At 38.7% G+C, this 27018-nt stretch overlaps 1 protein-coding gene across 1 annotated transcript in view; it reads right to left on the bottom strand.

The window, feature by feature from the left end:
* The window catches only part of ATP6AP1 (ATPase H+ transporting accessory protein 1), a 50536-nt gene extending 24074 nt beyond the window's left edge, over positions 1–26462 (bottom strand). The window contains exons 1-6 of the mRNA XM_066318572.1: positions 26347–26462; positions 19754–19880; positions 19589–19657; positions 14443–14636; positions 13402–13445; positions 9472–9557 (exon numbers count right to left, since the gene is read on the bottom strand). Of these exons, the coding sequence (XP_066174669.1) occupies positions 9472–9557; positions 13402–13445; positions 14443–14636; positions 19589–19657; positions 19754–19880; positions 26347–26462 (636 nt within the window). The remainder of the gene's footprint in view (positions 1–9471; positions 9558–13401; positions 13446–14442; positions 14637–19588; positions 19658–19753; positions 19881–26346) is intronic.
* Positions 26463–27018: the final 556 nt, after the last annotated feature.

Below are 27018 nucleotides of genomic sequence, written 5' to 3' on the forward strand. Positions count from 1 at the left end.
CTGAAGACACAAGTCTCTGTGCTCACCACTGAAAATGAACAGGGAAAGGATTCAGAGATCCCAGGGACAATTCACAGATGCCTAATCACAAGGATCTTGAGAATCCAACCTATTTCACTGCACTGAAAGTAGAGAAGACTGCACCAAGCTTGAGCTGCCACCTACCCAATTTTCCCCTGACACAGTCACTTCTCCTTATGGATTTCCTGGCTGCCAGCAGAACAATGATTTGCATCCAGCAGGCTTTTTTTCTTTTTTTTTTTATGATGTGGCAATTATTCTCATTTTCAGAGGTGGCAGTTCTACAACAACCTAATAGGAGAGCAGCAGGAGGAAAGTCCGTGAGCTTCTTGTAGTGGAGCTTTGCTTATTCTTTTGGCTGCCTCTTCCGGCTCTTGGCCTTTAGTTAAATAAGTCACATATTACTTTTCACACTCCTGTTCCAGAGAAATGCTATGTCAATATTCCAAGCTTCCACTGCCAAGACATGAGACCAGCTGAACTGTGTGAGGGCAAAGGTCCACCCAGCTCACAGCCAGAGCTCCTGATAGTAACTGGCAGCTGAAACAAGGAAAAGGGTAAATACAAACAATACTTGTCCTAGGATGCACTCTTTGATTTCTGTAATCTTTGGGTTAGAAACCTTCAGGGCTAAAGGTTGCATTCAGATCAACAGATGTAATAGGACCTCCTTTCCACTCATCTTTCTTCAATTCGTTTATATAATCGTTGAAATCTGAGTGCTTTTGTCATCCAAAGTTGTTCGCTTTTTTTTTCTTTAAAGGGTTTTGCTGCCCCTGAATTCCCGTGTTATGGGCTGAGTGGTGATCATAATGAACATTTTCCAGAGAAGAAAAGTAATATTTTCTGTTCAGCTTCTCTACATAATTGATGGTTTTATTTATTATTTTCCTCTTGAATTTCCCTCACTTTTCCTAGCTGCAATATTTGAATCTTTTGCTGTGTCTTTTGGAGATGAGGTGGCCAGAACCACATGCACCATTCCACTGGCACACTTGTACTCAGTAAGGGCTCAGTGAACTCACACTTTCTGCTTTGCCCTCCTCTTTTCCAAATGCTGGGTAACATAATACTTGCTACTCATCCTGCTGCTGGCTGCTGCAATGTTCCAAGAGATCTACCCACGTTTGTACTGCAATTCCTGTTCTGAGAAACAGCAGCCACTCACTACAGTGCAATCTGCATATTTGTTTTCCCTGTGTGTTACTTTTCTTCAGACTGGATTGTATCTGTCTTTTTATCACTCAGTAATGCAGCGCTGTGAGTGGTTTCTCCTACCTCTCAGTACAGCAGGAAACTCTGGCACCTTTGGATTTCAGCCCCCTTTTCATCCCAAGGGCTGCTCAACAGCACAGGCACCAGCATCAATGAGTCCCACTGGCAAATACTCCCCACTGTGAACATGAATCCTTTCCTTTTATCCTTTGTTTCCTGTCTTTAAAGATTTTACTTCTGCTACCGAATAATTCCACTTTTTTACCCTTTTCACTTTAGCAACACAGTCACTTTTACTTACACATCTTAGAGAACACTGAAACCACATTGTATTTTCTTCATAGAGACACATATTTATGACTACTGCTTCAACTGTTTTTTGACAGTATGGAAGGTGGGTTTCCTGGAAGTATTTCTCCAGACATATGGAGCCTCTTTGCAAGCCCCATGTAACATATGAAACATCTTGCTCCTCTGCAATGAAGGCTAAACTATTTTTTAAATTTTCATATAGATGACAAAAATTGTAATTCAAAAATTGTAAATTAGAAATCATGACGACAGTTTGGCAGTTTCTTATTTTAGTTTAAACTTAGGTGAATAATATTTGACCTCGATGACATAACACAATTAATTTTACTGATTTATTCTAAAATCTCTTCTATTACTAATGGAGTAGCAGCAAAGTGTTTTGAGGCTCAATGAAAAAGTGTTTGAAGTGAGAACTTCTTTATCTTCTAGCACAGCAATGAACAACACACAGCCCATTTGGCTTTGCATTGCCAGTCACAGAATCACAGAATGTGTAGGCTGGAAAAGACCTTCAAGTTCATTTTCCGCATTCCTCTTTTTTTATGAGATTCAGTATTCTCTGAAAAAATTCCTGTCTAATGTGTTTTTATGAATAGTTTTTGGTTCTGTTGCACATTATTCCTCTGAATATCTTCAGGTCTGCCATATGATACTGAACTAAATTTGCAAGAATTTATATTTCTTTTAATTTTATGTACCATACAAGACCATGCTTTTTGAAGCTTAACTACTCCTTTTAACAGCCTCACCTCTTTCACTATGTTGATTATGACACAGTTTGGGATATTTCCATGTGGGGAGGAGGGTGAGCAGAAAAATGCTTTTTTTGACACATGGTTTAACTTTTTAATATGTTGTGTTGAAGCAGTTTGTATTCCTGATATAAGCTATGTCAGCCAACATAATTAGTGGAGATTATTGGGCAATTTATCAAATCACAGATAGATGGATTATTTTAATCCGTATGTTAAAGACATGTCACTTGGATATTGCATTCAGCCTCAGTCTTCAAAGACTCTTCTTAGAATAGGTCTCCAGGATTCTCAGAATATTTATCTTTGTCTCCTGGAATCCAAAATTCCTTTAAAATACAACATCAATCTTTTACAGCTTTATTCTGCCACTCCAATACTTTTTTTATCCAGGCATTTTCCTTCTAGAAAGTGTTCAGTGTGCTTACCAACATGCCCTATAAATATGCTTGTTTACAGTCACACATTCCATTTAATCTATCCTATTTTACCCTTATACCTTAATTTCATTCTGCATTATTATGTTTATGACTTCTGCTTATATATGACTGTATCTTTTAGAATACTCATTGCAATTTTTATCCCTGCACTTGACCAATTTCTGGTAAATTATAGTCCTAAGACACAATTCATCCTTACCTGTGTCCTTCTCTACCCCAGTTTTCTTGGTCCTTGGTTTTAAAGGCAAAATAAATATAACTTTGTGATTTGATCTATATGGAGCATCTGTTCAGGTTTCATCTATGCCTTAAAAACTTAGCATCTGAAAATAACAAAACTGATCAGATAAAAATTATAGCTTAGTTCCATAATGCCCTTCATTTAGCAGTGAAGTGCATAAATATATATTATATTATATAAATATAATGTAGAATGTAAGCTAAAGTTGTAAAAATGTTTAAAGTAAGTGAATCTTAACTTGCTCTGGTGCAAAGTCTAGAGTTAAAGGTAAAACCACTAGTTATTTCTCTGAATTCCTCACTAACACATGGAATGAATCATACAGGATTGCTAACAAGAATCTCTCACATTCTCAGCACTCAAATTTGAAACTAATCTGGCTAAATGTTTGTTCATCTAGAGTGACAACTGACTGGCTTCAATCCACCTCAAGAAGTTTTTTTGCAGTTATTTAAAAATACTCTACCTGTGTCAGAAAAAAAAAATCTCAAAATTGTGTTTGCTAGGAAATAATCAAATGTACATGTTTCATCTACAAATTGAAGTTTATGTTTTATTGTAATGGCATTCATTCAGTGGGGAGAGGATCAAAGGATAAGGAATTCCTTTTGTTTTCTTCTTTTATGCTGGAAACACCAATTTATTATACTGTGTCATACTACAGTTGCTCCTTCAAATGTAAAAATAGAATACTAACTGAATGAGGAAATTCCTGTACTCAAGGATATGTGAGGATATTTAATCTACACCCCAGCTCCTGAAATGGCATTTTTCTCATGCCTGTTCATGGGAAAGCTCATGTTAGGTAATGTTTGAGTATATTAAATGGTCAAAAGCATTCCACTAGCCAGAAGCTGTGAAGTCAGTGGGGTGGCTGCTGCAGCATTTAGTCTCCTCAGAGAGGCAAACTGAAGAGCCAACAAAGCAGAGGAGAGCTGGATAGAAGTGGAAGATGCAGCAGAGTAAAACACGATGCATTTTAAAAAAATGTGTTAGATAAAAGGCAGAAACAAAGAAAACACAACCACAAGCACTTGACAAAGCAGATTAAAACTTTTTATACTCCTTTCAGCTTGGGTGCACAACAATTCACCTGAAGATATCTCCAAGAGATGCTTTTTAAGTGTCAAAAGTAACAACTCATGTGACAGATTCCAATGTTACTTCTGGCTGTGAAAATTTCCTATAACTCATCCTGCTTGGCTCTGAGTGCTATCAAAGACTACACACAGAAACAGCAACTAGAGCAGGCAGCTTGCAGAATGAAGGAGCCCAAAGCTGATGGTAAATGAAGCTCTCTGAAAAATGTGGATGCGGTACAGAAAATTTAAACAGCGTTTCACAATGCATCTGTAAAAAGTGGAGTCAACAAAATGTAGCCATAAATCTCCTTTTAGCAATATGTGGTCCCTCAGCATCCAATCTCACTGAGAAAAGATAAGAACTATAAAACTGTCTTGCAGTTTCAGAAGAAAACTAGTAAAAATGTTACAGGGACACCTATGAGTATAAGAAGGATGGGGACCTTGATGAGATTTATGCTTTGGAGCATATCTGTCTTTAAATCCTTGCAGCCTTTTTAACCTCTCCAATTACAACAGCAAGGTAAAAGTGTGGATTACAGCCCTAAGGCAAAAAGCTAACCAGAAAAAGGCAAACCAACCATGATCAAACTCCTCAAGAACACAGGAATTTATATATTCATGGGAACTCCTGATTAATGAGAAGAATGATGACTGCAGAGAGGTTTGGTTCTCATGAAGAAAAATAAGCTATCAAATGATTTTCAAAAGGAAGGGAAATCTTGGCCAGACACTCAGCATATCTTAAGGTAAGTTTCTGGGTTTTCATGGAAAAAATATAAGAAATGTTGAGTAAGAGTTGTCTGACTACATGTAGATGTCAAGACCTAACCTAAGCATGATGACTGCCTTTAAGGGTGAGTTTCATTTCATCCAGCAGCAGCCTCTTACAAAACAGTCAGAAGGATCATACCCTAAAAACCCTTTGATTGTAAAGAGAGCTCTGGCTGACTTCAGATGTAAACATTCGGATTTCACTTGCCCAGAATTAGGTGAAACAAATCACTCTCTCAGCCAGAGAGATCCCATCTTATCCCAACTCAGCCAGACCTACAAGGCAAAGCATTTCAAAGCATGAACCACAAGACTGAGCAGTTGCCTTGCTGAAGGAAGGCAGCTCCTTTATGAGATGGTGGGAGGAATCATCCACTGGTAAGAGAAACCTTTTCAAATAGGTCGCCAAGTAGTGTCTCTTTCATTCTCTTTAATTCTGTCTTCCAGCTTCAAATCATAGACTTAGAATGCCTTGAATTAAAGGGCACATTAAAGACCATCTAGTTCCAAGCCCCTTGCCATGGGCAGGGACACCTTCCACTAGAGCAGGTTGCTAAGGGTCTGTAAAAAGAACTACGTGTTCTTTTTAAAAAGGCCTTTCTCCAGCTTTGCTGTAGGTTCCCTTCAGGTCCTGGAAGGTCAGCACTTAGTCCACCTTGGAGCTTTCCCTTCCCTAGGCTGGACAATCCCAGCTCCCTAAGCCTTTCCTCATAGGAGAGGTGCTCTATAGCCCTCCAATCATGCTGAAACTGGAACAGAGCAAGAACCAGTCTGAACAAATCTGATAATTATAATGACCTAAAGGCATGTGCCTGCATTGACTAAACTAAATAGCTCTTGCCCATCAAATCAGAAAATATGCTCAATCATAGGTGAGTTTTGCTCATTAATTCACTTTCCTGTGAAGCCAATACCAGTCTGGAACCTTTTCTAATAAATGAATTTCTCACATCTCTTTTTCTCTGCTTGTGGCAATGGGAGAACAAAGGAATATAACACAGGGATGTTATTAAGCCATAAATAGCCAAAGAACAAGGAGGCAGAGCTTTCAGAAGAGAAGCATCTCAAAATCACCATTTTTGGGAAGCTTTATTGTATAAAATTAACTTAAGTAGAAAGAGATTACCTTTTTATTTTTCAAAGTGTAATACCTAAAGTTAATTTCTTCATCACTGAGAATAAGGCCACTCGTGAATGCAAAATCTTCTATAGTGAATGACAGCTATACAGTTTACATAGTGCATTTGGAAATAATCCTCAAAATTATTAAAGCATTTTACTTCTTGTCTTGGCTATCCTGTAACATCTAGATCATGCAATATAGGCTTTATAGTTTAAGAAAAGGGAGTTAGTATTTTCACTTATGGTTATGGAACAGTTCAAGCACAGCCAAAGATATGCAACACATACCAAGGAGAGGTTATATGCAAATACAATGTGATGAATCCTCAAAAGTACGTTCTGCTCTGGCTCTTCTAGCTCTGTACAGAAGCTAAGGACCTTGAATGCACTGAAATAACTTCAAGTTATTGTGAGGGGCCAAAAAAAATGCTTCAAATGGTTTTATAAAGCATTAAATTTATACAATCGAGAAAAGTTAAAATTGCTTATATTTTAAACATGTAGAATATCTTAAAATACATTGCTTTAATTATTTAAAAGGGCTTCAGCGGCTCAAACTAACTTACTTTAATTTGGAAAGCCATTTGTTGAAATATGCGTAGATTTAAAATCTTTTTTAAATTGATAAAAAAAAATTCCTTCTTTTAGTTCCAATTTTTCATTAATTAAAAATATTTTTCATTCCAATTGTTCTAAATGCAATTTTCAGCTAAGAATGCCCACATGTTTTTGATTTCAAGCAATAAGAAGCCATAATAACAAAATAAATTTTATTTTTATTTTGTTAAAATCTTTGTTAAAAAAAAGAGAAAAAAAGGCAGACCACAAGGTCTGGACTAATATTCTCTCCTTTGCCACAAACACACTACACAGAATATCAATGTGAGCTTGCCTCCTCATGCTACTGCATTTTTTTTTTTTTTTTGAGTTTGGTCTCCAAAATCCAATCTCTGGAACTTAATTTCACAGGGTGAAGAGGAAGTTCTCATTTTTCTTCAGTGGAATTAGCATTTGCCCAGAGCCTGAAGGGACAATTGTAATCACCTTGTTGGATTAGTCTGAGGCTCAAGATCATCCCTCTGTGCAAAAAACCACAGTACTTTGGGATGAACACAGAACACCTTTGAGGGGCTCATCCACTACTGGCTTAAAGAACATTTATGAAGTCCCTGTAAATGGCCTCTAACTCTTCTTTTGGATAACAAGAGAGGAATTTCCCTCCACACCCACTGAACACAGGTTTTCATGGTTTTATTCTTGTAATAAAACCAAGAATTTGGTTTTATTACAAGTGCATTTTGGATTGTGTTACTTCCTGAACACCTTCCAGCCTCTCAGGATCCTGTTGGCATTTCTCACCCCAGATCTAGACAATCCCACAAATGTCCTTCAGGTTGCCTAAACCAAGGAAAGGCAGGTGAGATGTTCTACAAGCAACTGGCTGATGTTTCATGTTCTCTAGCCCTTGTTCTTGAGGGAGACTTTAACTTGCCAGATGTCTGCTGGCAGCTCAGCACAGTGAAGAGGGAGTGTGAGAGGTTGCTGGGGTGTGAGGAAGATAAATTCCTGACACATCTCAGCCCACCAGAGACTGCCAGAGCTGATGTTCATGAGCAGAGAAGGGCTGGTGGGAAACGTGGTGGTCAGAGGCTGTCTTGGGCACAGCAATCCCAAAATATTAGAGTTTATAGCTCTCAGGGAAGTGAGGAAGGGATTCTCTACCTTGGACAGTCCTTAATAACAAAGGAGTCCAGGAGAGCTAGACATATGTCAAGAAACAAATCTTAAAAGCTCATCTCCATGTGCCAGAAGATGAGCTGATGGGGGAAAAACACAAAGACCAGCTTGGCTGAACAGGGAACTCTCACTGGAAATCAGACACTAAAAAAAAAAAAAAAAAAAAAAAAAAAAAAAAAAAAAAAAAAAAAAAAAAGTTGATGACCTTTCATAAACTCTGTTAAGACCTTTCAAGAAGGGGCAGGGAACTCAGGGAGAGTACAAATTAGAAAGGTTGAAAACTCAGTTAGAACTCAAACTGGCAACTGCTGTGAGAGACAATAAAAAGTGTTTTTATAAATAAATTAACAGCTAAAGGAGAGCTAAGGAAATTCTCTATCCTTGAATGTGGGGAAGGGGGGAATATTGTAACCAAGGACCAGGAAAAGGCTGAAGTACTTGTACTTTCTTTGTCTCAGCCTTTAACAGCACCATGTCCCCTGAGCTGGTATTCAGGGTCTGGGAGCAGAGCAGAACTCCTGCCACCCAAGAAGGAGCAGCTAGTGACCCACTGTGCCACTTGGACACTCCCTGTGTGGGCACAAAGCCCTGCTGGTGCTGAACAGGACCCCAGGCTGTGCCCAAGGGACATCCTGGGCTGGGTCAGCAATAGATTGTGTTTGATGCCAGGGCAGGGACCACTGGTGAGGCCAGTGGCAGTGTCCAGAGAAGGGCAGGGAGCTGGGGAAGGGTGTGCAGAGTGATCAGCCTCTTCTTCCAGACAACAGGACAAGAGGAAACAGCCCCAAGCTGCACCAGAGGTGGCTCAGGTGGGACATCAGTAGGAATTTTTTCCCTGAAAGGGCTGTCAAGAGTTGAAACAGACTGCCCAGGAAGGTGGTGGAGTCACCATCCCTGGAGGTGCTGAAGAAATTCTGCATGTGGCACTCGGTGCTATGGGTTAGTTGACAGGATGGTGATGAAAGGTTCAATGATCCTGGAGGTCTTTTCCAACCTTAATGATTCTGTGATTCCATTATCATATTAGGAGCTCAGATTGTGTTACATTTGAAACAGAAAATGTTCATTTCAAATTGCATTTTTTAGGATTCAGCCCATCCTTCTAATGTTTCTTTTCTTAATGGGAACTCTTTTTTTTTTCCTCAAGGCAAGACTGTCTTCCATTTATTCACATTAAAATTAAAAAATTAATAGTTTTGAGTGCAACCTCGTGTATGTCTTACAAAAAGATAACTACATAAATAACTATCCTGCATTGTTACTTCCTGTAATGTGATATGATGTGATCTATAAATTATATTTTGACTATCAGCAAGGCTGAAATCTTTACCCTGCAGTTGTAAAGAGCAAGTATTGATTAAAAGAAATTAAACTAATTAATTTTTAAATGGATACTTTAGTAGCCTTCAGTTAATTAATAACACTCTGTCCACACTAACCAGCCAGGAATCTTGGAAATGTTCCACACAGAACTCACTACAAAACCACTAGAGTTAAACTGAAAAAAAAAAAAAATGAACTTAAAGTTCTTAAAAATAGCAATAAGTTCTACATACAAAGGCAGATTTATAGTCTCCTAGGACAGTAAAACTTCAATAGTTCTTTGATATAGCTATCATATATGAAAATTCATGCCATCATTTCTGGTCAAAACCTCATAGAATACAGATTTCTTGTCTGTAAAATCTTGAAAATCATCTACAGAGTTTCTTCTGTAAACATTGAGTTATTGGATGATAAAAATCTGACAGTTCCAGGCACTGAAGATTACTCACCCTTGAAGGTCTCAGTGCAGTATAAATTACTGAAAAATGAATCCCCCGTTCCTGCAGATCCATGGTCACTCTTCCAATTATTTTGTCTGTAAATAGAATCATGTATAATTCAAGAAATCTTGTAAGCTGCAAAAACTGAAATCCTAGAAGTAATGTAGTTGAGAACTAATGAGCTAGATGTCTAAGTTTATTTAAAGCAACTTAAGTGCTCATTCCACCTAGGTATAAATAGGATAAGACACACTCAGTGTGTCTTGAAAAATACACAATTTCAATGAGAAAATATAAAAAATTACCACTGTTTAGAAAAAGGGGATATTTTGAAACTGAAAAGTAAAATCACAGAAAATATAATCAAAAGTTTGAACTTTGGGCAAATAAGAGCAGGAGCAGAAGAAATCACTTAAGAGAGGAGAGCAGGATGCTCTGTCAGTCAAATGTCATTCTAGTGACCAGTTAACAAATAAATAATAAAATTTAAGCAGTATTGTTCAGTGAATTACAAAATACACGTAACTACCACTGAGAAACAACACTCAAAACATGGTGTTTAACATGAGGCATGAGAGGTGTAATAGGGGTATCAATATTTCTTTTCCCTTCTGTGGATTTAAAACCTGCTTCTGCACCCCCAAAAGAGGCAGAAAATTTTCCTGTTCATTACATTGGAAGCCCAAATATTCTGGAATATTTCTGAAAAAGGAAGAAAAAGTCAAATAAGGAAGAGAGGGCCTTTCAAAGAGGTCCAAATACACCGCCACAAAAGATCCTCCCCTAGTTCTGAAAACCACAGGCACCTGTAATAAATTCTTACAACTGATAAATGTTTTCAATATTTATACAGAAACACAAACATCTGCTTTATAAGGAGCACAATAGTTGTGACTCATTATTAGTGTTGCTATTGGGGCTGCTTGAGAAGCAAGCAATCAGAGTCACATTTAGTGTTTTCAGTGTCTTCCCACTTCTTATTCATGTTCCAGCCTGGTGGATGGATATTTTATAACCTGGACATACAAACTTCTTAGATTTTTAGGTTATACGTTACAGAAATTGTATTTTATTTGCTTTTGCTGAAATTAGGAGTTGATATTATTGTCCTCTTTAACCACTTCTATTTACTGTAACTATGGTGTCCTGGCTGAGTAAAATATTTGGATTTTACAAGAATTCAAGCATTGCTTTTTCTTCAGGGTTTCAACTGAACTGATTTCTTCATATCTGTCAAGAATCACAGCTATGTAAATTTTCCTTCTAAAATTATTGCTAAGAGAATCTACTACAAGAAATGTACTTACTCAGAAAAACAACTGTCTAAAAACTACCGCCATAATCATATTGGTTGTGGAGATCCAAGGCATTAGATAACTTAGATTTTGTATTCTGGATACATAGATTTTGGAAATTGTCTTTAGCCCAAGCAAAAAATTTGCAGAACAAAAAAAAAAAAAAAAAAACAAAAAAAAACCATATAAAAATGCAGAGATTAACTTCGGGTTTTCTTTCATTAAAGCAACCAATAGCTCTTTGAAATAACATGTTATTTGTATTTCCCTTCAGAAAGGAGCTACATGTAACTATAGTTACCAGTTTCATCTATAACTCTTCCCTTCTGGAGGATTCTAGAGGTAACTCCTTTACCTGGAGAAGCTGCTGTGAACATGGTCGTGACAACAGAGCTGATACATATCTCTTGTTTGCCTGTGATCAGAAGAACTCTAGATTTCTTAAGAAATATTTTCAAATTCTCCGAAGAAAAGAACTCAGACTGGCCACTATGATTTAGAGTATCTAAATTACATGAGAACAATAGTGCAGATACTGTACTTGGCCAAGCAAAGGGGCACATCTTCCCTAATCCACACACCTTCTTCCCAATTAGCATCTAGAGGATACTAACCAAAAAAGTTTATTCAGGTTTTAATAGCCTTTTCCTCCATCCTCACACAGATCACCTCTTAACTTTGCTCTCCCAAGACAAAGTGGTCTGAGAGAGCAGTTACATGAGTCTAGAGTGTGCCCTGCAGCCAGGAGGGGTGTGAGTATCCTGGGGACATCAGGAACAGCATCCCAGCTGGGCAAGGGAGGGGATTGTCCTGCTTTGCTCTGAGCCTCACCTCCAGTGCTGGGGGCAGTTCTGGGTGCCACAAGAATGAGAAAGAACTTTTAGAGAGTGTCTGAAGGAGAGCAAGGAGGACACTGGAGAGAATTGTCCCAGTCTGCTCTGCTCTGGGGCAGCCTCACCTCCAGAGCTGGGGCAGTTCTGGGTGACACAAGAATGAGAAAGAACTTTTAGAGAGTGTCAAAAGGAGAGCAAGGAGGACACTGGAGAGAATTATCCCAGTCTGCTCTGGGGAAGCCTCACCTCCAGTGCTGGGGGCAGTTCTGGGCACCACAAAATAAGGATAAAGCTATTAGAGGGTGTGGAAAGGAGGGGAATGAGGGTGGTGAAGGGTCTGAAGCAGCTTATGAGGAGCAGCTGAGGTCACTTGTTCTGCTCAGCCTGGAGGAGACTGAGAGGAGATCTCACTGCAGCTGCAGCTTCCTCACGAGGGGAAGAGAAGGGGCTGATTTCACCACTCGTGACCAGTGACAGGGCTCCAGGAAATGGCATGAAACTGAGTCACTGGAGGTTTAGACTGCATATCAGGAAAAGGTTTTTACCTAGAGCACTGCAACAGGCTGCCCAGAGAAGTGAGAGAGCATCAAACCTGACAGAGCTCAAGATGCATTTGGAGAACACTGTCAGGCACCTGATGTGATTCTTGGGGTGTCCATCACTGAGGATGGACTCAGTGATCCCAGTGGGTCCTTTCCAACTCAGCATATTCTACAAAACTATGATTCCAGGGCTTGGGAAGCCCTAATTTAATTTATTCTTAAATCCATGCAGCTGATGAAAGAAATGTCCCATAATGAAAAAGCCACTGTTTAACCAAGACCAACATCAAGCCAACACTCTGAGGACAAGAAAAGAGCACAAAATGACTCCTCCACAATTCAGAGACCAAAGTGCAACTGCTTATTTTAGTATAAAACCTACTCATTATGTGCAAAAGCAAACAGAAAAGGAGACACAACTGATTTCAGTACTAAGGTATTTTCCTCTGAGTTTCAAATCTGCTTCTGATTTTACAGCCCCAGTTCTGAGCAGAAACAGGCACAGCCACTAAGAACACTGTTTAATTATCAGCCCCATTGCACTGTAAACCCCCAAAACTACCATTGCATTGATTTGCACACTTTATAATTTGTTTTCTGATTTAGAGTAGTAAGTGAAAACCCTGCAATGAGATGCCTCTCACTGCCACTTTCATGCGTGGCACCACTCTTTCAACCAGATGCTAAGCAAGAAAAAAACATTTATTTTTTATTAAAAAATAAAATATTATTATTATAAGTATTATAATTATATTGAGTGTTATAGTGAGAGATTCTTTTCACGACTTTCCCAACTAGCATTTAACACACCGCAAAACCAACAAAATGCCGATATCAAAGGCAAAGAAGGCTGTTTGATAAAGATTAGAAAAACATTTCCTGCTTGTGCAGACACCCTTTGTTGAGACCTTTGCTGAGCCTGGCACCTGCAGCTGCCAGTGTGCAAGGGGAGATCAAAAAAAGCAGCTCAAGCTGCACAGATATGCAGGGCTTGGGCTCAGAGCATGTGCAAAGGGCCATGCCTGAGGCAGAGGTGAATTTATCCAGCTTATTTTCATGTCACAGAACTGTATCCAGGTGGTTTTTTAATCAGGTGCTTAGTGTCTGATCAAAACTAAGACAACCACAGCTTATAAAAAAGTGTAGAAGAGGAGTGGGATAAAAGCCTTTAAATAGTAGTAGTTGTATTCTGGAAACTAGAGAATACAACCTGCCCGATTGAAAACATAAATGATGTAATGTTAGTTTTGTCTAGGTGATATCACTTACCATTTTCAGCAATTGCTTCCAGGGTGGAAATCTCTTTTAAATCACTAGAGAAAAAGAGGGAGAAAAATAATTAAAAATCTTTCCTAGGCAAGAACGATGTGAATCAGAAATGTATGAAAAGACTGAGTGATAAAAGGATTTTACTGTCAGTCCCTCTGTTACTCTTTCATCTCCTCCTAATGACCCTTTTCTTCTGCAAAGCCATTAAAAATGTAAGGACCACATCTTCTGCTAATTCTTAAACCCTTCAAATTGCCATACTGCTGACAGTATTTTGATCAGTCTCTGGGAAGCTTTTGTTCATTTGGCATTGGCCCCTTGTCTAACATTCGTGCAGGAGCTCTTTAAAATAGTTATCATGTCTCTTTTGGTGCAGTGCCATGACAGCTAGAATTGCATTTGTCTAGGATATCTGCACCTTATACTAATATACCAAGTAAAAAGCTGGGAAGAAGAGTGAGCAGAAGCAGCTCAGCAGCCTTGCCTTATATTTTCTAAATGCACATTCTCCTGCAGGAACTCTCCCTACTTCTGTTAGATCCCAGCCCTTACAGAGCTGGAAACATGAAGAATTATAGCCCTTCTCTTCCTTCCATACTGATGGAAAATCAGGCTCTTTATTAGCTTCAGGTTTCTCTGTATGGTTATTTGCTTGCTTATTTATCCTGCCAGTATTTTTGACCTTTGGAATGCCTTCCAGCAATTAATTCTGCAGGTTAATCACGTGCCCAGTAAAATAATTGAGCCTTTCTGCTAAAAAGTGTGTTGCCATTGAGTTTTATTAGCTGCCCCTTTGTTCTCATATAATGAGGCAGATAAAATAGGAATGCCTGACTGCCTTTCTCAACAGAATTCATCTATTGTACCTGGTAAGCTCATCAGGGGACTCTGGAAAAACACTGAACTCATCCTTGTAAGAGAAACAATTTTGATAGCCCTACAAGGTTTCACTTTTTGAATTTCCTGAAGACAACTGGCATTTTCAAAAGCTCAAAAAATCGTGCACCCAGTGGGTCAGTTCTGCTTGTGATAAGCTCCTACCTGGAAAGGGGTTGTAGCTGAACCACCAGTAAATTTGGGTTAGATGGATTCACTTCCAGATGAGAGATGTTGAGATTGGTCACATTTGTTAACTTCCAATCTCCTGATTCTTGAAGAACACTTAGGAGATCCCTGGTAGCTTTGCAGTCAACAGCTGGCAAAACTAAAGATGAAGGAGAAGACTGCAGAATTTCCTGTAATTAAATAATGAGAAGTTTATTTACTCGCTTAATATTTAGTTGCTTTTTTTTTTTTTTTTTTTAATGTATCCTTAATTTAATATTTACAGTGAGGAACCTTCACAGTAAACAGCACATGAATTCTCAGCAGCCTGATGGTTTGAAGATGCTCCTGAACTTTCTTGCAGCAAGCTTAAAGCATTCAGTAACAGCAAACTTTTGCTCTCTTTTCCATGTGTGGTGGAAGAGGAGAGACAGATGATACAGAAGTTCTTCAGCTAAAAGTGGAGTGGTAATTTCTAATTGCTCACATCTTCCTTCCTAGGCAAAGGCTATAGGTATTTTCACATTTCTATAGATGCTCATAAGGGAGAAATATGCAGCATTGTCTGATTTACCAGACTGATAGAAAAATAACTGCAGAAATTAAAATAGAGCAGAAAGCACTGATCTGGTATATACAGGTCCTTGAGTAGTGTTCTTAGCACTTCCTGGAAGAAAAAGATGAAACATTGCATTTTGATTTGTTCACAGATTTGAATTTAGACCTCAAATCCTAAGCAATTTGATGGTTCTGTTTTATTTCCAATAGTTTAATCCCTTGTCCCATAGCAGCAGCCAGAGTGGCAACAGCCACTTCATCCAAGGATATATATTAAGCAGATCACTCATTTAATGTAGAATAATATATAAAATATATAATTACTGAGTAATATCTTAATTGTGCCTCTGCTCCTAACCAGTGCTGCACTGACATTTGTCTCAGCTTCCAGCCACTGGCATTCAGCTGCTTTTCCTCTGAAGGGTAGACACGGCTGGATGTCACCTCCACAGCCTCAGGCAGGCAACCTGACCCCATGCCTCCTTGTCCTTCTTGCCTTTTGGCACTTGTGCACTTTTATTTGGCACTTGTGCACTTTTATTTGGCACTTGTGCATTTTTATTTGGCAGTTGTGCACTTTTATTTGGCACTTGTGCACTTTTCTTTACGGTACCCAACTGTTGCTTTGCACACTTTAGGATTTTCAGCTGCCATGCTTGTTCAAGACATGAAAACTCCAAAAGGGGTGGAGAGTGAAGAGGATATTGAGAAATACTTGATTTTGCACTCTGCTGAAGAAAACCACATAGTAGCTAGGAACAGGAGAGGGACAAGGAGAGAGAGAAAGGGAAAAAGAAGAAGGTTTAATTTTAACTTTCCAATTATTATCTATCCCACGAAGTTTTACACTGTAGTCATGCCCTTCAAATGCATAAAGCATAAGTTATAACTTATGTTATAACTTAAATGAAAATAGATCTGATGTAATTTACTGACAGAGTGTATTGCAGCTGCAAGAAATATTGTTGAAAATACCTCCATGCTGTACTGTGGAAACATGACACAAATTTTTTTTCTTTTTTCTGAGGGTTACAGACAGATCCAAGAGACTGTCAAGAAGAAAATTTGAACTCCAAGACTGGGAGGAAGCATTCCAAAGCATAAAATACAGACTGTAGCAATAAGAAAGGACTGTACCGGGGAAAAGATTGATGCAGCTTTCACAAAAAAAGTTTTGCCTAAAAATTCTGCTGAAGATATCTGAAGGAGACAATAGGGATGTACTCTGGGGAGCTCCAGATGGTATAATCTACTTGGACCCACATAATTTAGCAAGCAAAGGGTATTAAAAAGTTACTGCACCAGGGTCTGTTCTGTTCCATGTGTTCCTAAACCATCTGATAAAATGATAAATAATGAGAGAACGAAACTTGCTCATTATGTGGAATTTTTCAGGTTAGCAAAGGCAGTGGCTGACTGCTGAACTACAGGGGCAGCTTCTGGTACAACCTCTGGGGCAACTCAGTAACTGAGAAGGTTCAACGTGGATTGATTTTAGCACAGCACAGGGTGACAGAAAAACAAACAGATAATAGGTAATAGACTCAACTGAGTGTTACCCTTCAGTAATGAAACCTTGTGAGTTATAACAGCTCTTTGAAAATGGTAATTCAGAGGCTGATAATGATCAGTATTGAAAAAGATCAAATATTAATAGTATTTTAGAAAAGGCTGGAGAACAAAACATCATCATGTCACCGAATAAAAGTTCACTATGATGAACTTTTATCTTGATTATAATGCTGCTCTGTGCATGTTCCCTAAATAATATAATATAAAAATAAAATAATACAATATAATATAACATAATATAGTAGAATAGAATAGAATAGAATGTAACTAAAAGAAAGGAAATAAAGACAATCAAAACTTTATTAGTACCTGTGTGTCACACGTGACTAAATAGGACTGCTCAGTCTGTGTCCACTGAATGAGGATAGGTGGATTTATCAGACCACAAGTGGCAATGACTTACAGTCACAATTATGTAGCTGCACAGTTGGCCACTAATTGGAGTGTGTTAATATACACTGCAGTTCTAAGGAGCTGAGCACTGTCTGGGGAAAGCCAAAGCTAATATTAAAAAAAAAAAAAAAAATAGTTTCTAGGGTAGGTAACTGCTTGACAAAGAAGTTTCCCAAATGCTAATCTTGGTATTTTATTATCTAATTCAGAAGTTGTCTGAAAGTTCAAGATAAATGATCTACCTATAGGATTGCCTTTGTATTAACTGGAATAAGATTCTTTTATTGCATGCAAACCCATTGACACCAAAGGCTCAGAGCAGCTGCTAATGCAGCTGAACAAATCGAATATCTGCAAATGTTTCTGGGATTTACAAGCCTGTAACTCTTTTTCAAATAACATTTTCTTCTTGTAGTACACATGCTGTTACTTGCACTTATACATTCTAAATGAAATCTCCAGCTTAGGTTTATGAATAAGTTTGCATTTCTGAAGTTCATAAAGGAGGATGCTTGAGAGCAATGGAACATTTGTTACAGCTTCACTAATCACTTGTATAACATAGACTGCGTAGGTAAAAACTTGTGATTATGCAACATCAAGGATCCTCATTTCCCCAGTGAAAAAATTCAGACCTGACCTTCACTTTATCCTGTGTTGTGTGAATATTACTGCAGCCTTTCACAGCATGATTAAGAACTGATTTCTCACCCAAAGGATCTCAAGTGAAGTTCAAGTAATACGATAGCAACTGAGTAAATTTTTGTAGACTCTGTTATGTCCAATATGGATGACCATAAAGTTCCTTTTCTGGCCCTAAGAACTAAAACTTATGCAATAGATATTGACAAAACTCTCTCTATGGGCACCAAGGTGAAAAAGAAGTATGTAGTTTATATATCTCATTTTCTCATTACACACCTCACCTCCATTAAACTACACTAGAAAAGCATGAAGATTGCTAAATCCAACAGAATAAATGTAAGAAGTGCTGGAGTTAAGGTGAGCAATTTATAAAAATAAACTTTCCATTTTTAAAGAAGCCATAATACAGAAACATTTCTCAGCTCCAAGACAGAGAGAGAAAAGAGGCAAGGTCAGAAAAAACCCCCAGTTGCTGACATTTATATAGATTGTTAAACACTCGGGTGTAAGTCTTTGACTTGCCAGATACAAAGATGTACTTAAACATGACCTTTTGTTTAGCTCAGAGTGTCCTTCCCATCCCTCACTAGGTCCTCAATCCTCTTGTATATCACCTGATTTCTAAACTCATCAATCTCTGACCTTCTCTCTCCACTTCAAAGCCTCCAATCTCTACCTAGATGGAGTCCTGGTTACAAGGCAAAAGAAAAATGTTTTAAATACTTTGGTATGCCTCTTATACCTCCAGGGCCTACTTAAATAAGACATTATAAATAAGACATTATTAGGAAGTTGCAATGTGATGCACTGCAATGCACGTCAAAGAGCTGAAATTAAACCAGTTTTGCAGTCAGGCAGCAACAGAAATTTGCTCCAGACACAGTCTTGCAGAGATGTTAAACCCTGAGAAGATAAGGCACAGCAGGGAAGAGCCAGTGCATCTGTGTGCAGACACAACCACTGATCCTTACAGCCCAGATGATTTTGATTCCCATTCATGCCTCAGAAAACCCATGTAGATACTCTGAATAATTGTTCCTCCTCCAGCATCAGTGTTGAAATTCTGTTATCTGACAACGAGATGAATATTTCCAGTTGCACAAGGAAGATGTAATATTCTCAGTGCAGATGTAGAGACAAGTATTATGTGAATATTTATGTATTTAATTACATATAGTGCTTGCTGTGTGCTGCTTGGGAATTTACACTTCCTTGTGTGCCCTGATACCATTTACATACTAATATTACATTCATCCTGCACTGCCTCCAGGAATGTTTTTATGATTTCCACAAGTGAACGTTTTGTCTAATTACATTTCAATAAACTGTCATGTAAGTACAAGCAGAGCTGCTCTGCACAAAATCTGTAAATCTTCTCAGTGAGGACAGAATTTGAAGCTGTTGCCTCACTCAGGAGGATTCCATCTTAAGTTCTGTGCCTAGAGTTTATTTCAAGCCAATCAACTAGCATTATTTTTTTCATGAAGATTAAGGTAATTCAGCACCTAGTGATATATTAACACAAATATAAACCAGTCAACTCCCTGAATGAGCTTCGATTTCTGTAAAAAAACAAAATAGGTATCAAAATCTAAAAAATAAGAAAAAAATTATTGGTTCCTATAAGCTCTTTTCTTCCTATGGCTTCAAAACAATTTTTTGGGATGTTGTCCTGAAGTTTATATTGTTTTTTGCAACAGAAAATTGCAGCATATTAAAGAACAATTTTGTCAGTTATGATGAATTGTGAAAACTCAGTCTTTAAAAACATAATAGCTACAAATCAAGTATCTGGAAATTTAGTTTATTTCCTTTAACATGTCTTCTTAAACTGGAATAATCTCAATAATTTAAATAGGAAAACTTCTGCGACTCAGTGCCCTTTTCCCAGTAATTGTCTCTTTGCATCTTTCTTACATCTTTATTTTTCTTTTTCAATACTGCACATAAAGAAATAAAAGAGATAAATGCTTGCCTGAACATTTTGAAACGGATTCCTGTTGCCATAGGATTCACTGAAGTATGTGAAATCATCTATGCTGAGCTGAAAAACAAAGAGAGTAGGTTGGTGAGAAGGAGCTATGGCATCTCATTTAAGTTAAAGACTCAATATTGGTGAGAAAAAAAATGATTTACATACCCTATCTTGCAGGAATAAGACGAGAGTTCTGGAGTTCTGGGTAAAAAGAGGTTGCAAGAGGACCTTCAGCTCCTGTGCTGAGACAACTTGTCCTTCATGCACAGCAGTGTCTGGATTCCACTGTGATCTACAAAGGAAAAACTCCTTTTTCTGTAAGATTTGCTGCCAAGGATGGCACCTCTTCTCTCTTTAAATACCCAGCGGCAGGTAACGAAATCATCATCTTTAGCTTAAAATCAGCTCTGCAGTTCAGCTTACCTTCATTCTACTCAAGAGAAAATGAACTCGCTCATCCATGCCTCTATCAAATTGGCTGTATTAAAGCAAGAATAAATAAGGATAACGTCTCTCTCTGTTTTCTTGTTTGTGTACAGCAGCGGAGCTGCATCTTTCCAAAAGAAAGTTACCCACTAAATGCAATAAAGAAGAACACTTTGGAAACCTTCCGAGAGAATTCCCAGACAGAATCCCAACTCCCAAAACACTTTGCAGTGCTGACAGATGGAGGTCAGGAGGAGTATAACTCAGGCTAGATTACAAGTTGTCACAAACTAGTATATTTTTGATAAAACTTTTGTTAGTAGAACTGTCTTTTAGGGTTATTGTAATCAGGTTCTCTCCTAAGGTTTCCATGATGAAGGAGCCATTCTGCAGAAGCTGCTCAGAAAACCCACCCTTCCAGCAGCAGCAGCTCTTCTGAATGCAATGACCCAAGGCACTCAGCTCACAACTCTTTTGGCAGCCTGTCATTATGAGGACTGGACAGAGAAATAACTCATCCATTTCGTTTTGCTGCCGCAGAAAACAGGCAAAACAAGAGGTGGCATTATTCTTTCAGCGCCTCATTAGGATTTTAACAGTATGCAGCACGGGTCTAGAGGGAAGAAATGTTTTATGAACATTTTTCTCCTATGTGTTTTGACTAATGAAAACTGTGGGAAACCATGCACTTGATGCATAACTTTCCATCTTTACCCAGGTAAACATCAATTGCTAAAACCTGAGAAAACAGGTATTCCAGACACTCTAACTGGTTCTAATTACAAATACTCGAATATAGGCAGGTTTTGGGTGCTCTAGCATCAGTTTTTATATGATTGCAATCTGACCAAGTGGAGATAAAAGTTGAATTTTCTAACCCAAAGCAATTTGCAAATGACCATTGCACAGCTTTTATGAATGAGGACAACCTTTGCAGTCCTTTAGGATGGAGGCAGAACAGGCCTAAGGAACACATAGGTGGGGTTCAATGTGTTTTTTGGATAAAGAAAATCTAAATTGCACTCTTCCCTGCAATTCCAAAGAAGATTGCTGAAAGCAAATTGGAAGTGTCAAACTGCACCCATGGCAGAGATAAAACCAGCTCAGTCCTGCAGCATGAGATGACACCTACCTCACTTCAGACTGGGGTTTGGAAAATTGTTAGAGCAAAATTCCTGTGTGGAAGACTCCTTCAGGACAATGTCCCAGAGGTGTGAAAATTAAATTCCAGTAGAACTTTTGCCTCTCACTTTACATGTTTTTGAATTAAATCTTGCTGAGATAAAGGAAGTGGTTTATACTTGTTGAAATTATCTGATATTTTCTTAGTTTTACTCAGCATCTTCACTTTTTTGTTAATTTGTGCTTGGAAATCCACATTAACTTATATTTATAAAAACGGTAACAGGCATGCCTCAACTTTTCAGAGAAGACAAACCTCATCATTTCAAAAAATTAAGTATAATCTTTTAAATGAATATATTTGAAAACACAGAAAGTCCCAAAGATTCTTAATGACTCTTCAGGAACTGACTTTCATACTGACATTGTGCCTTGTACGGCCATATTAAAATACTAATGATACTAAAGAAAAAGCAGATAGAATTAAATTAAGAGATGATAAAAATTGGCTTGCGTGAAAGAAAGTGACACTGAATATCTTGGTATATTTATTTTAAAAATAACTAAAATCCATTTCATACTTAATCTTTGAAAAAAAATTGAAGCTTTTGAGAACTTTGGGGACTTGCAATTAAGAATAAAAGGTAACAGAAAGCACATCAAACAAAACAAAATTATTCGCAGCAGCACAATGGTAAAGGCTTTTGCTGTGAACTCAAAACCTCAGAAGTTTAATGATCCTCTTTTAAAGCATACTTGCTTCTAAGAAATTCCCCATTCCTTGAAGCAGTTCTTGTTAGCTACCTAACCTTGAAAACACCTTTTGTGAGACTTTTTCACTTTCAAACAGTCAACTTTAGTAACTTCATCATCACCAAAAAAAAAAAAAAATAAAAAAAAAAAAAAAAAAAAATCTACATCAGTTGGTAATAATTCTAATAAAATGCAGCATTTGCCTAATACTTATATTCACACAGAAGAATGCTTTTATTTTGCTTCTTTTTGACACTTTGCTGAGCACTGTGCATGGCAGTAGGGAAGGCTGTGTCCTTCACTGAGGGGGCTGATGCTGTCTGCTTGGTACAACATTCTCAGCATGGTTCAGACATGAAACATGGTTCAGAGAAACATTTAGGCAGCAGAAGACCTCTAAAATCAAGCCCAAGCGTCAATCCAGCACTGCCATGTCCACCACCGTGTGTCTAAGTGCAACATCCACTTGTTTTTAGAACATTTCCAGCTGACTCAACCACTTCCCTGTTCCAACGCCTGACCACATTTGCAGTGAAGAATTTTTTCCTGATATACAAACCAAACTTGCCCTGGTGCAACGTGAGGATGTTTCCTCTTATCCAACCACTCACTAGTTGGGAGAAGAGACCGAACCCCCACCTGGCTGCTGGAGTCCAGGACATCCCCTTGGATGGCCTGGGACCCGAGGAAGGGAATTTGAGCCCTGGACAGGGGGGTGTGGAGCTGGTCCAGGGGGCTCAGAGACCTTGGCACAGAGCCCAGGAAAACACTGGGTTTGATTTTAGTCCATGAGAGAGGTTTTCTGACACAGAGAGAGGAATAATAAACCACTGGGATGTGAAAACAGTAGTTTAGCACAGTAGATGATACAAAATTCAGTAGTTTTAGGGTTTATAGAATAGAGGTAAACGGGGACAAGATGGTGGAATTTGGGTGGTACCTCATGTACTTCTCCTTCTTCCTCGTCCTCCATCTTTTGGGGTGGTGATGGCACAAAGGAGTTAGAGTGGATTGGGTCAAAGTAGGAATGACACTTTTAGTGTGGCCACTGGGCATTGGCACAAAATAGTAAATAACCAATATGTAGTTATCTGTATAAATGTAAGGGAACATCCCATCAGTGGGCTGTCACCTCGTGTCCCAGCTGCTGTCCAGACCTCGGCTGGGAGCAGAGAAAATTCTGAGATACCAAATAATAAACACCACGAGAAACCTGAAAACAGACCTTGAGGACTCTGCTTTTTTATACCAACGGGGTTTTTAGAGGGCCAAGGACTTTAAACCACCTCAATCTCAGGTGAGGAAACCCTCCCTGAGACCTGGCCACAGCCTCTTTCCAGGGAGTTGTAGAGAGCCATGTGGTGTCCCCTCTGCCCCTTTTCTCCAGGCTAAACACCCCCAGGTCCCTCAGCCACTCCTCACAAGACTCATGCTCCAGCCCCCCACCAGATTTCCAGCCTGGGCAGCACCTTTTACTGGGTGCTTTGCTGTGAACTGGGGGGAAATGGAGACCTGTGAGTGCCAAGGGGTGGGGGATACATGGACAATGTGCTCCCCTGGACACAACCGAGCAGCTCATCCACTGAACCCCGCAGGAAACTTAAAACTCAACTGTTCTCCCTTTCCTCCAACAGTCGAACAATGTCCTAAAACAAGCTTAGCTTGGTATTTTGCCTCTTTCTTATACCTCACTGCTCTGACATGACAACACTATGTTCTTTCCTGAAGAGTATTCTTTCTGGAATTTGAGCTGTTAGGTTGATGGAAGCGAAGATTTCAAGATTTCCTGCATCTGGAATAACGAGAAAGGCTGATGGGAAGGTAACAAGACTTCCAGCAGTCTAACTCCTGATCTTGCATTTTCTGCTTTGTAGCTGGCTTCAGAACTCTTTCCTACAAGTTATTCTTATCAGTTGTCTCCATCAGTCACCTTGTGATTACCATCTAAGAAATCATGTGTTCCCTTGCTCAGAGGCAGTAAAATAGCATTCATGCTGGCACATGGTGTCTCCACAGGCATCCAATAAAATTACAGCTTAAAAAAATCCCTTCTCATGTTAGGGTTTGCTAGAAAAGGATTATTTTCCCTATATAAGCATACCGTTAAAAAAAGGAAGTAATATATTTCAAGAGTGTAGGAAAAAGTCATTCCTAAAACAAACACATGAGGGGGCAATCACAAAAGCTAATTTTAATGAATTTATTTGCTCAAACTCCTTTTCTTTATCTGTGGAGAAGAAATTCTTCTGAATACTGGTTCAAAATGGCCAAATCAATTTTTTTTCTGTGTATCATATGCAAGAAGAGCCTCTAAACCTTCCCTGCTTCAAAAACTCAACCAGAAAATATTAGTTTAAAGGCTGATTTAAAATAAAGGCCAAATTTTCCACGCCAAAGTTATCTGAAGAATATCCAGTGATATATTCTTTTGTGAAAAACAGTGTGGCACACTGAGCTGTTCCCTAGTTGAAGTGAGAAAGAATGTTGTTTAAAAAAAAAAAAACACCACTTTTCTCTAAGTATTTTTCTTTTCTGTATTTCTCTTTGTAGAGGAAAGAGGTATTTGATTTACTAATGTCTCTGTGAGAACTAATATCACACTTCCCTTTGCTTTGTGCACTGTATGTGTCAGCTGAAGGTTTCACCTCTATCTGGCCTCTAACATTATTTTAATAGCATGATTATAGTAGAGTAATAATGCATAAAAGATACTCCAAAGTGTTATATTCTTGAATACAGCTGCCCTGACATATGGCAAACACTGGCCAGTTCTAAACCAGAACAAAATGTAGTATGCTTCAATTATTCAATACCAAATTCTAACAGGTAACCTGGGGAAGGATGATGGAATGGATCAGTGAATACCAACTTCTGTTGATTAATGAATCATTAAACTTTTTTACTGGTGGGACATGTTCCTACAGAGTGAACAGGTACCCCAAAATATCCATAATTACTGCAATTCTGCAGTTAACTTTCCTAAGACTCTTAATAGTTATTTCCAAATTTCATAGGCCTGTGGATCACTCATTGCAAACCTCACATCACTGTGAAGCACCAAGATGTAAAGCAGAGTTAAGGGTTAGCAATAGAAAGTTGTTTTTAGTGTTACTTTATTTTATAAAATAAGGAAAAACTTCTTTTCAGTTGTTTCACAGACCTTCACCAGAACTAATTTTGACCCCACAAGAACTTCCCCTTTCAAAATGCAAATGTCATGGTTGGAGAAGCACTTCCTCAACAAAAGGTTCTGCTCCTGGAGACATGAACCTCTTTACTCAGACCAGGATCCTGATTTTCTTGGTCTAGATTTGTATAAACCAGAAAAATCTGCAGTAGAACAAGGTTCTAATTGCATGTTGATGGCAAGTTTGCTTTTATGGCCACATGGGATTAAGTGCTAAGGTCTTGTTTATATATACAGAGGGTATGTTTTTGATATAAACCAGGATGTAGGACAAAGGAAGCCCTGGCCTTTTCTTAGATACTTAGGATCACTTTGAAACTAAAACCAGTGCTTTCCAATGTTTCATTTACTTTTAAATACATGGGTTAATACTCATACGAGTGCCTGTCATATAGAGGTGAATCACTAAGTATTTTGAATATAAAATTGCCTAGTTGTTGAAACAAAAAAAAAAATATAAAAAAGGAAAAGCCATAAAATCAAGCTTTTTCAAAACTTGCAGATTTCTATATACAGAGTTTCAGTTTTGGAAATCAGTAAAAGAAAAGGAAACATATGGCAAAGGTGGTAAATAAGCAAACCCTATTTTTCTCACAACTTTACATATCCAGTACCTACATGAAGCTACATTGCCCAACCTGCTGTATTTCTGGAAACCCCAAGGAATGGTACAAAATCCTTAAAGTGAGCATAATTAAGATTCCTGGTTGGAAAGGAAGAGGTCTATCCCTGGTTCTTTCAAAACAGCTTCGAAGTCTTATTTCATAAGCATGTGCAAACCCCTGAATTTCATGTGTCTATGGATCTGCAGGGTTTTTTCTAACAACTGCTGCATATACATGCAGCAGTGTACTTAAGATCCTGTATGAAAAAGAACATTAAAGTGAAAATTTAGAAGTTAGGCTTAAAAAAAAAGTGGCACAGAGTTTTTGCTCAGCTCCTTTTTGTGTCCCCGCCTTATGTTGTGGCTTTAAGTTGCAACATCTCCGACAGCGAGTTCAAAGATGCTTTAGGGTGAATAAAACACACCTACTTCAGATGATTAATTTACAAAACCCATTAACTTTTTCCTGCTCAGCTTAGAACACTAAAATCACAAATAAAAACCGGGTAAAAAAATCACCTGTTAGCTTGCTCGATACCCAAAGCGCCAATTTCTTTGCCGGGATAATTTTCATCACCGGGAGCTGCGTTGCCATATTCCATAGCAGGATACACACGCATGGAGCAGAACACAAACAAGGGGATACTTTTTGATTCTATCCCTTACCTGTGAGTTGACCAGAGCAGCACGGGCACATGAGCAGGGGATGGAGAGGAGTGATGGAGCAGCGCAGTGAGAGCGCAGAGCAGCGCGGCCGCTCGGGGAGCGCAGCTCCGGACCATGGCTCACGGGGAATGTGCCAAATGTGCGCTGCTGCACTTCCCTCTGCTGCTCCCAGCCAGTCACCCTGCCCTCCGACAGCAGGGGGAATGCTTCAAACATCGACTCCCTTCGCTTGGATTCGGTGTTTAAAAGATTTGGAGGGTTGGGGTTTGAGCGGCTCGTAAAAGCGTTTTCTCTGACCTCCGAGCGCAAGGGAGAGTCGTGAAGTTCAAACTCCTGCCCTGATAACGCTTACAGAACTTCAAAATGGAGTTCGCGGAAAAAGTTTTCTCGTTCTGCACGGAATGTTCTGTAGAATTGCGAACTTCTTCTCCTTGCTACATATTAACACGTCCCTCGGTTTAGGTTGGTTTTTTTTTTTTTTTTTCGCGTGTTTTGAGATGTGGTGTCGCTCATTTGGGTGTTGACAGGTTTGAAATCGGCAACAAACTGCGGATTTCAGCAAGAAGGAAGAGAGAGAGAGAGAGAGAGAGAGAAAATGGCACGTTCAGAGCCTCTGAAACACGGAGTTGTTTCAAAACTCTCTTTTGCGTGGAGCAATGCCATCCCAGAAAT

Source organism: Sylvia atricapilla, chromosome 5, assembly GCF_009819655.1.
Source record: "Sylvia atricapilla isolate bSylAtr1 chromosome 5, bSylAtr1.pri, whole genome shotgun sequence".
Taxonomy (NCBI): Eukaryota; Metazoa; Chordata; class Aves; order Passeriformes; family Sylviidae; genus Sylvia; species Sylvia atricapilla.